The sequence below is a fragment of the Arvicanthis niloticus genome, assembly GCF_011762505.2.
Source record: "Arvicanthis niloticus isolate mArvNil1 chromosome Y unlocalized genomic scaffold, mArvNil1.pat.X SUPER_Y_unloc_2, whole genome shotgun sequence".
Classification (NCBI taxonomy): domain Eukaryota; kingdom Metazoa; phylum Chordata; class Mammalia; order Rodentia; family Muridae; genus Arvicanthis; species Arvicanthis niloticus.
The window spans coordinates 1,922,653-1,933,275 of NW_023044979.1; the positions used below are offsets into that span (position 1 = coordinate 1,922,653).

At 40.2% G+C, this 10,623-nt stretch overlaps 1 protein-coding gene across 1 annotated transcript in view; it reads right to left on the bottom strand.

Moving 5' to 3' along the window:
- LOC143433990 (uncharacterized) overlaps positions 1–10,152 on the bottom strand; it is a 25,941-nt gene extending 15,789 nt beyond the window's left edge. The window contains 5 exon segments of the mRNA XM_076928144.1: positions 4,047–4,344; positions 4,346–5,210; positions 6,350–6,410; positions 6,610–6,736; positions 10,087–10,152. Coding sequence (XP_076784259.1) covers positions 4,047–4,344; positions 4,346–5,210; positions 6,350–6,410; positions 6,610–6,736; positions 10,087–10,152 — 1,417 coding nt within the window.
- Positions 10,153–10,623: the final 471 nt, after the last annotated feature.

Sequence of the window (10,623 nt, forward strand, 5' to 3'; positions counted from 1 at the left end):
ACTCAGGGGGTGTGTCCTGATACACAGGGGGTGTGCTTAAGACTCAGGAGGTATGTCGTGAGTCAGAGAAGTTGTGTCCAGAGTCACAGGAGAACAAGCATAAGAATGGGGGGCGTGTCTAGAGTAACAGAGAGTTTGCTTAAGACTCAGGGGGGCATGTCCTGTGACACAGGGAGCCTGTTTAGAACTTTGTACATGTATCTTCCCCCCACCTTGAGCAGGACTGAGAGACCTTGGTTGCCACAGCAAGGTCAAGTGATGGGATCTAGGTGGAGTTACCCACCTTGGCTGCCCGGAAGACAGCAGAACTGCCCCTGGGCTTGCCTTGAGACATCTCCGGCCTTGACCTGGAATGGACTATGGATTATCCCACCCATCTGAAACCAGGAGGGGTTGTGGGTTGGGTCTTCCCCTTTAAATTGAGAGCTGAACATTAAAGCTTGGAGCCTTGATCAGAGAACTTTGTCTTGGCCTCATTTCTTCTCACCATCCTTCCCCTTTCATTCCCAGCCCCCCATTCAGGTGAATCCAGTTGACTTGTGGCCACGGGAGGCTACATGTACAGAGTCACAGGGGTGTCTTTAAGACTCAGGGAGTATGTCGTGAGTCACTGGAGTAATTTGCTGAGTCACAGGGAGCATGTTCAGGACTCTGGGGGCGTGTTTAAGACTCAGGAGGCATGTCCTGTATCACAGGGGGCGTGCTTAGACTCTAGCACATATTCATTCATAATAATGAAAACTAGAGAATTGTGCAAAGGCTTGACCGTATTAAATAAACTCACAGTTTGTCTGTCTTAGTGTTTCCATTGCTATGAAGAGAAACCAGGAACAAGGCAACTTCTATAAAAGCAACAATTTAATTGGGACTGGCTTACAGTTTCAGAGATTTAGTCCTTTTTCATCATAGCAGGAAGTATGGCAGGCATGAAAGAAAACATGATGCTGGTGAAGAAGCTGCCAGTTCTGCTTCTTGATCCAAAGGCAGCCAGGAAGAGACTGTCTGCCCGGGAGCAACTAGGAGGGTCCATTCAGCACGGGGTGGAACCTTGAAGACCACCCCCACATTGATGCACTTCTTCCAACAAGGCCACATCTCATAATAACTTCCTCCCACTCCCTGAGCCAAGCATATTTATACTACCACATTCCACTGCCTGGCACCCATATGATTGTGCAAACACATGAGTGTATGGAGACCACATTTTAAAAATAGCATAATACAAAATATGTGAGGTTCAAATTAAAAAGTACCATCATCTATACAAGTCTCATAAATGTTAAAGTCTATAAAGTTAAAAGGTCTCTTCTGAGATTCATTCCAATCATGTAACTATAATCCCCTATACTTTCAAAAATATAGCACATAATATCCATCCAAATTCACAGGATATAGGTCACCATTTCCTAATCACCCATTGTGAGGAAATACTGGGCAAAAATAAGACCAAAAGCCAGCAAGGCAATCTCCAAACTCTGCATCTTTCATGTCTGATGTCAAAGTGTCTTCAGATCTCCAACTCCTTCCTGCCCTGCTCACTGCAGCACAGCTCTTTCTCTTTGGCTGATTTTATTTCCTGAAAGTAGTTTTCCTGAGAAGGTATCCCACAACTCAGAAATCTAAAACTCTTGGGGTCTCCAAAGTAACTTCAAAATTACAGCATCTTTTTCCAGTATCTGGGATCCACAGATGATCTTCTGTGCTCCTCAAAAGAAGCTGGGTCTCTCTCCAGCTCTTCCCTCTATAGGACACTAGGTTTCTGCTTGACTCCACTCAACTGCTGCTGCTGTTCTTTCTGCTCATCCCATGGGACTAACATCTTCAACATGCTGGGTTGTTCTGTGACAAACAGTCTTCACTGCATTCCTCTCATGCTTCCTTCATGGTGCCAAGCCTCAGGTGCACTGCATAAAACATTCATGCCTTAAAACCAGTGCCAGCTGAGTGAGTCTTACATAGGGCTGAGTCAAGCTGCACCCCAAGGGACAACCTTGGCTACCTCTGAAATACAACTTTCTCCTCTTAGAAAACACTTACCAGAAGATTTCACCTCAGTGGTGCTGGTTTCTTCTTCATCCCCACTAATTTTCTAACTACAGCCAACCTGCATCAATTGTCTCAATCGTCCCTTCTATTTTTTTCCTCTAAAAGCAGAGTCACATGGATAAAGCTCCTGAGTTCCCCTGCCTGCTTGGGCCCAAACATCACCCCTTCTATTACTTCATCACCAGCTTTCTAGTTTTCTAAAACTTCACTGCCTAAGCTCAGTTCTGCTTGAACTTGCTCTGTAGATTAACCTTGAACTCAGAGATCTGCATGGTTCTGTCTTCTGAATGCTGGGTAATACATGTGTAACACTTTGCCTGTACCTAAAATTTTCCTTACTTAAAATGTGTTCTGTACCAGGAAGACTTGAACTGCTCGACGTTTATCTGGGATTTAAGGAATATACCTCCATGCCTGTACTTAACTGTCTTGTTTTAGATCTTAAAATGATAACCCAGAATATTAATCACAATCCATCAATAGTCAATTTCACACATACTGGTAACCCTTGTGTCCCCATGAAAACAATAACTAGGTAATGATAATGCCTAACACGATACAGCTATCCTTTGTCCAACTTCACATTCATAAGTTTAGGTGGATGGAATCTTGCCCTAATATCACATTCCTTTAATTCCATTTAATATCACTGATCACAGAATTTAGCTTCATTCAACTTCCTGGTTAGATTTTCTCTTCTGACCTAATATTTTAAATTTTTCTAAGATTACTATGCTTGCTCAAAACAATCATCATGAGAACAAACATAGGTCAAAGGATTTGCTGGCTTCGCTGAGACTTTCCTTTGTCAATGCAATGAACATCAACCTCTTTACCTCATCTTCAAGGACACTCTTCAGCCAAGGGAAAAAGTCAGCAACATTCTTCCGTAAAACAATCATAAACACTATATACAAAGTTCAAATCCCCCTCAGTACATATGTGTTTCATAATCCGACTAGGATGGCCCATTAAGTTCCACTTAATGCATATACAGATCCAAAGTCTAAAAATCCACATTGTTCCATAAAACAAAACAAAGAAAACATAATCAGGCCTATCATAGCAATAGTTAAGTCTGGGGGACCAACTTCTGTCTTAGAATTTCCATTGCAAAGAAGAGACATCATAACCATGGCAACTGTGTTAAAGGCAAATATTTAATTGGGCCTGGGTTACACTTTCAAATGCTTAGTCCATTGCCATCATAGCAAGAATGTCAGCCTGCTGGCAGCCATGATGTAGGAAAAAGAGCTGAGAGTTCTGCATCCTAATGTGAAGGCATCCAGGAAGAGACTTTCTTCCAGCAAAGTGGTAGGAGGGTCTGTTTTGTACTGGCCTGAGCTCCAAAGGACCACAGCCAAAGTAATTCAATTCCTTCAAAAAGGTAACATCTCCCATAAGGCACATCTTTAACATTGCCACTTCTTATGGTCAAACAAACTTAAATCACCAGAGTTTACTTCTACTATAAATCTTTCATGCTTTTAAAAATGATTAGGACTTGCTTTGACATGTTGACATTTTGATTACTTTCAGATGGTTTCTCTCTCATATGTGTTCATTTCTGTATTCAGATACCACTGTGGCATGTAAACGATTTCCCAACTTTAGAACAATCAAAAGGTTTCTGCTCAGTTTGTGTTCTTTTATTGCTTTGGAGATGAAAGAGATATGCACAGGCTTTACCACGTTCATTACATCTGTAATGTTTCTCTAAAGCATGTGTTCCTTCAACTGTTTGGAGAGTACAGTGAAATGCAAAGGCTTTATCACATTGACTACATTCATAAGGTTTCACTCTGCACATTTTCCTTTGTGTATTCAGAGATGACTGTGTCCTGGAAAGGCTTGTACCTCATTCATGACATTCACTTTCTCTCCAGGATGTGTTCTATTATGACACTGGAGACCACTCGGATGTGAAAAGTCTTTATCACACTGATTACATTGATAAGGTTTCTCTTCAGTATGTGTCCTTTTCTGTGTTTGGAGATAACTGGGCCTGGCAAAGACTTTACCACATTGATTACATTCATAAGGTTTCTCTCCACTATGTATTCTTTTATGTATTTGGAGATTACTGTGACTTGAAAAGGCTTTAGCACATTGATTGCATTCAAAAGGTTTCTCTCCAGTATGTGTTCTTTTATGATATTGGAGACTACTGTGACATGAAAATGCTTTACCACACTGATTACATTCATAAGGTTTCTCTCCAGTGTGTGTTCTTTTATGATATTGGAGATGACTGTGATGTGAAAAGGCTTTACCACATTGATTACATTCATAAGGTTTTCTCTCCAGTATGTGTTCTTTTATGATATTGGAGAGTACTGTGACTTGAAAAGGCTTTAGCACATTGATTGCATTCAAAAGGTTTCTCTCCAGTATGTGTTCTTTTATGATATTGGAGACTACTGTGACATGAAAATGCTTTACCACACTGATTACATTCATAAGGTTTCTCTCCAGTGTGTGTTCTTTTATGATATTGGAGATGACTGTGACGTGAAAAGGCTTTACCACATTGATTACATTCATAAGGTTTCTCTCCAGTATGTGTTCTTTTATGATATTGGAGATGACTGTGACTTGAAAAGGCTTTACCACATTGATTACATTCATAAGGTTTCTCTCCACTATGTGTTCTTTTATGATACTGGAGAGTACTGTGACATGAAAAGGCTTTACCACACTGATTACATTCATGTGGTTTCTCTCCAGTATGTGTTCTTTTATGATATTGGAGACCACTGTGATTTGAAAATGCTTTACCACATTGATTACATTCATAAGGTTTCTCTCCACTATGTGTTCTTATATGATATTGGAGAGTACTGTGACGTGAAAAGGCTTTACCACACTGATTACATTCATAAGGTTTCTCTCCAGTATGTGTTCTTTTATGTCTTTGGAGACCACTGTGATCTGAAAAGGCTTTATCACACTGATTACATTCATATGGTTTCTCTCCAGTGTGTGTTCTTTTATGACTTTGGAGATGACTGTGACGTGAAAAGGCTTTACCACATTGATTACATTCATAAGGTTTCTCTCCAGTATGTGTTCTTTTATGTCTTTGGAGATGACTGTGACGTGAAAAGGCTTTACCACATTGATTACATTCATGTGGTTTCTCTCCAGTATGACTTCTTTCATGCCTGCAACAATAATAGACACATGTCAAATCTTTACCATATTCATTACCCTGATCAATCCTTTTATCAATATTACTAAATTTTATAGTTGGTCTAATAATAATAAAGAACACTCAGATCTTAAGATTTTATCACTTTGATGTTCACAGTTGTACTTCCTCACTGTGGGTTGCTTTACCTCTTTGAAAATGCCTGTTATAGTAAGAGCACTTATTACATGGCTCACATTTATATCATCCTTTTTCTACATGAGATTTCTATACCATGTATTTGACATGTCAGAAGATATCAGGGCATTAAAACACTGATTGCTTTTTTAGTTTTTCCTGTAGTTTAAATCACATCACAGTAGCACTGTGAGCCAGGACAAACAGAAGAATTTCTGAACTTCTAGTACCCATAGAGATTTTCTGCAGTGTGACTTGGGGATGTCCCCAGTAATTTCAGAAAACAAATTAATTGCAAAGGTCTATCATATTCAGAAAGTCTACCAAAGGCAGAATGCTACATATCTTCTCATTGTTCTGGAGTAGAAAGAGGTATGTTGCTTCTTTCAACATCCCTATGTTCACAAGGTTTTATATATTCTGACAATTGATATACCCATTAAAAAAGAATGAGTGGAAGGTTTACATATTGAATTCACATCATTTGACACTTTGTTCTTTGTAGACATGTGGTATATGGATTAAGGTTTCTCCACAACTTTCTTTACTCTCACTAATTGACAACTCAATAAACCTAAAAATGTCAGTACAAGAATATGAGTATCACCAAATTTACCATGGACTATTTGATTATTAGATGGCTTTTGATACATATTTATCACTATTCAATGAGCAACATGTAAATATTATGAGACAATTCAGATTGGTAGTTCCACAGCAAAGCTCTAATGGAGCTACAAATCAATTAAAGGTATCTCTTAAGGCATTGTTTCCATGTCTTCTTTCTTAGAGCAATGCCTTACAAACACAAATCAGATAACTGACATTGAGGCACATGGCTTTGTGAGAATATTATAATCATAGCTAGACTTAAAGGACTGATTTTTTTTGCACACTTGCTTTTCTTTAGAGCTTCCAGAACACATTAAAATTTCCTCACAGGCATATTTGTATCAGCTTGCACATGAAAACTACCTTTCATGCCTTCTAGAATTTTGATGTTGTTCTTCAATATGATGATCTTCCCAACTGTAACCTAAAACAGAGTAGCAGAAAATGAATGATATAGTATTGGAAATTAAGTAAAATTCAAGTTACTGTAAATTTTGAAAGCACTGAACCTGATTCATTCAGCTTAATCTTCCTTGTTCTCAATTGAAACAACAGAGGATTATCAGTAAGTACAAATCACTTGTTCCATTATTTTGAAAAGCAAATAAAATTCACAGTGTTACCTATAGCAGTGAGGTTCTGGTAGGTCTCCAGCATCACATCTTTGTAGAGATTCTTCTGGGCAGGATCCAGCAAATTCCACTCTTCCCCAGTAAAGTTCACATGGACATCCTCATAAGCCACTGCATCCTAAAATATCACACACATGCGTAAAACAGAAAGCATAATCGTGACATCACGGTAAATAAATGGATACATTCTATACAATGTAATATTGTAATTCTGGTGCTTCCTCCACTTATTTCCTGAAACAGAGGTTATAATCTAATCATTCTGTCATTTTAAAAGGAAACTGAATTATAAGTTTCACCTGTGTTCTGATCTCTTTGAATAGGATAAAGCCTTGCAACACAAATGGCAATTGAGAGAAATATGCAGGGATAAACAGATCTACTGTAATGAGCAAACATCTGAAAAGCTGTATGAACAATTACTAACTACAAAAGTGATGGGCAAGCTTCGAGTATTTGCTCATGTCTTTAATCACAGAGATACAGGCAAGTGTATGTCATTGAGCTGGATGCTGGCATGATCTGTGTGATGTGTTGCTAAACAGCAAAAGTTACATATTAAAACCCTAACTCCCCTGTAAAAATCAACCAAGGAAACAAAAATGATAGAGAGAACTCACAGTTCTTTACTGAGGTTTATACAAAGAATTTTATGTTCATTGTAGTTCGGTATTCATCTTGCAAAAACATGAAATGAACCAGTTTAAACAACAACATTAATAAATTTTACTAGAAGGGAATGCATGTTTAAACAGTTGAAATGGACAAATAAAAATATTAGTAATGTATATGCTGATCAGAAATAAGGAACAAGGGCAGGAAAGATAGCTCAGGAGTGGAAAGCTCCTGCTGGTCTTCCACATAATGGTAGTCAATTTCTAGTATTTACATGGGGATCAACAACTACCCATTTCTTCAAGATCAAGAGGACTGAGGCAATCTTCTGACAACAGTAAAGATGAGGCACACGTGATATTCATATTTATCCACACAAGCACAATACTTTTATTTATTCAAAAATTTCAGAACAAACACAAGGGTAAGGCAGAATGACATACACCTGGAATCCAATGAGTCTGAAGCCTCAGGCAGTATTGATATCATGGACATATGCCATCCAGAGAAATAGAATATGACCTATATATTTGGCTAAATTTTAAAATTAAACATGTGAATGAAGAGGTGCACAGAAGCATGTGCTTATTTTACAAAAACATGTTAGGTGGCTTCTGTGGTTTCTGTATCTACTATCACCACAGTAAGGGCTTCACAGAGAAGTTTGGTCTTGAAAACAATAAACAAAGGATATAAAGTTGAAAATATAAAACCACCAGGCTTGCAAAATAGCTTAGCATTGAATAGCAAATGTTTATACTGTATCTTATATGATTTAGGGACTGAGAACAAATGGGGAATGTATGGGAGCATGAGAAGAAAGCTGAAGAATCAGTTTCAGGTACAACACAGTAGACACACAGAACAAAATCTGTCCTGACTAAAAGAAATACAGGGGTAAAGCTGGAGCAGAGACTGAGGGAATTGTTAATGAAAACTTGCCCAGCTGGAGACCCTTCTTATGGACAAGCACAATCCATGACATTATCATGGATACTCTGTTAGGCTCCCACACAGGAGCCTTGCATAATTGTCCATTAAGAGGCTCCACACAGCAGCAGACTTGAAACAGATGCAGAGAACCACAGTCAAACATTGAATGGTCCTTGGAGACTGTTATGGAAGAGTTGGGATCGATGGCCCTGAAGAGGATAGGAACTCCTCCATTGGAAGACCAGCAGACTCAACTAACTCGGACCCTTGGAGACACTCAGAGACTGACCCAGAAATCAATAGCACACACAGTCTAGACTAAGGCCCCTGGAACATATGTAGCAGATGTGTAGCTCAGTCTTCATGATGGTCCTCCAACAAGTGTAGCAGGAGCTGTCGCTAAAGCTGCTGTCTATCTGTGAAATCTGCTCCCTGAACTGGCCTGCCATGTCTGGCTTCAATGGAAAGGATGAACTAAACCCAGCAGAGACTTGATGCACCATGGTGTGGAGATTCCCAGGGGCGACACCTTCTCAAATGAGAAACAAAGGATATTGGAGGGAGGGACTATGTGAGGGCTGGGGAACTAGAGTAGGGACTTCACAAAGTTCATAGCCATCTTATTTATAACAGCTTGAAACTGGGAGATTACAGATGTCCCTCAAGCAAAATATGGATATAAAAATGTAGTTTATTTACAAAATGAAACACTATTTAGCTACTAAATACAAGGACTTCATGAATTTTGCAGGCAAATGGATACAGCTATAAACTATCATCCTGAGTGAGGTAAACCAGACCTAAAAGCACATGCATATATGTACTCACTTACAAGTGAATCATAATAATCATAAAATACAGGAAACCCACATTGCACTCCACAGACCCAAAGCAACTGAACAAGAAGGAAGGCCCAAATGAGCATAGTTGAATCCCACTCAGAAGTGGGAATAAAACAGTCAGAGGAGGATCATGGCCCCTTCTATTACATCATCACCAGCTTTCTATTTTTTAACAACTTCACTGCCTAAGATCGGCTGTCCTGGATCTTACCCAGTTGATGAAACATGAACTCAGAGATCTGCATGGCTGTCTCCTGAATGCTGGGTAGTACATGTGCAACACTTTGCATGTATCTAAGCTTTTCTTTACCTAAAACTTGTTCTGTACCAGGAAGACTTGAATCAGAGAACTGCTTGGCGCTCAACTCCTGGGATTTAAGGCATGTACCTCCATGCTTGTACTTAAGTACTTTACTTTAGATCTTAAAATAAAAGCCCAGAATAGTAATCACAGTCCATCCATGGTCAGTTTCACACATACTGGTGACCCTTGTGTCCTTATGAAAACGATGACCCGGTGACAATTGACAGATATAAAAATTTATAAAGGGGATGGACAGTTTGTATGTCCCCCTAGAGCTGAGCCAAGAATGTAGGCCAACTGGTTCACTAGCTCCAGGTTCCAGGAACCAGCTGACCACAAAGAAAGTAGAACTAAAACTACAGGTCAGCTGGGTCATTCTGGAAACTGGCTGATCACAAGTAGATGGTTGAGTAAGATTGAATTCCTGAGAAAAACATGTACAAGATGTTTCCCACATGACTGACTGAATGATGGGCTGGGACTGTCCACTATTTTTATGATATCCTTCCTTGGTTTCCCCCTCACCCCCCTGGTTTGTGGTTTTCTCCTTTAAATACCCTTCTCCCCCTGGCCTCGAGGTCCACACTCCTTGCTCTGAGTCTCGACCTCAGCTGGATGATTCCCGAAATAAAGCCTCTTGCTGTCTTGCCAGTTATTAGAGACTAGAGTGAGGGTCTCCCCTCCTGGGGGTCGTTCAATAACAATGCCCAACACGATACAGTTCTCCTTCCTACAAGTCTGGGGGTGTGTCCATAGGCCAGCCTGCCGAGGTACCTGGAAGCTCTGGTCATCGCCCCGGTCTGCGGCGGCCCAGCTGCGGGCAATCGGATTGCATTGCATAGTCTGTGATGTCAGAAGGAGGCCACGGATACCACCCGGACAGAGGTGCATTTCCTGGACTGTGATGGTGGCAGTGGTTGTCTCCTGGTGCAGTCAATTAGCTCCTTTCCATACATCATGCCTGTGTGCCGGGCCAGAGCCTTCATGGGAAATGTAGTCTCCCGCCAGCTGCCATCTTTCTTTTTTCCTCGTGGCATCATGGGATATGTAGTTCAAAGGCCGGCCGCCATATTGGATTTAGTTTGATGCAAGTGCGCATTTAGTTCTTCGACAACCATCTTGGCATGTGTCCTTATGGGAAATGTAGTCTCCGGCTGCTATATCTGAGTAGTCCTGAAAGTCCCTGAACTCACTCTGTTGCCAAGGCTGGCCTTGAACTCAGAAATCTGCCTGCCTCTACCTCCCAAGTTCTGGGATTAAAGGCATGCACCATCAATTATTGATCATAATTGGCTATTGATTAATAGTGAC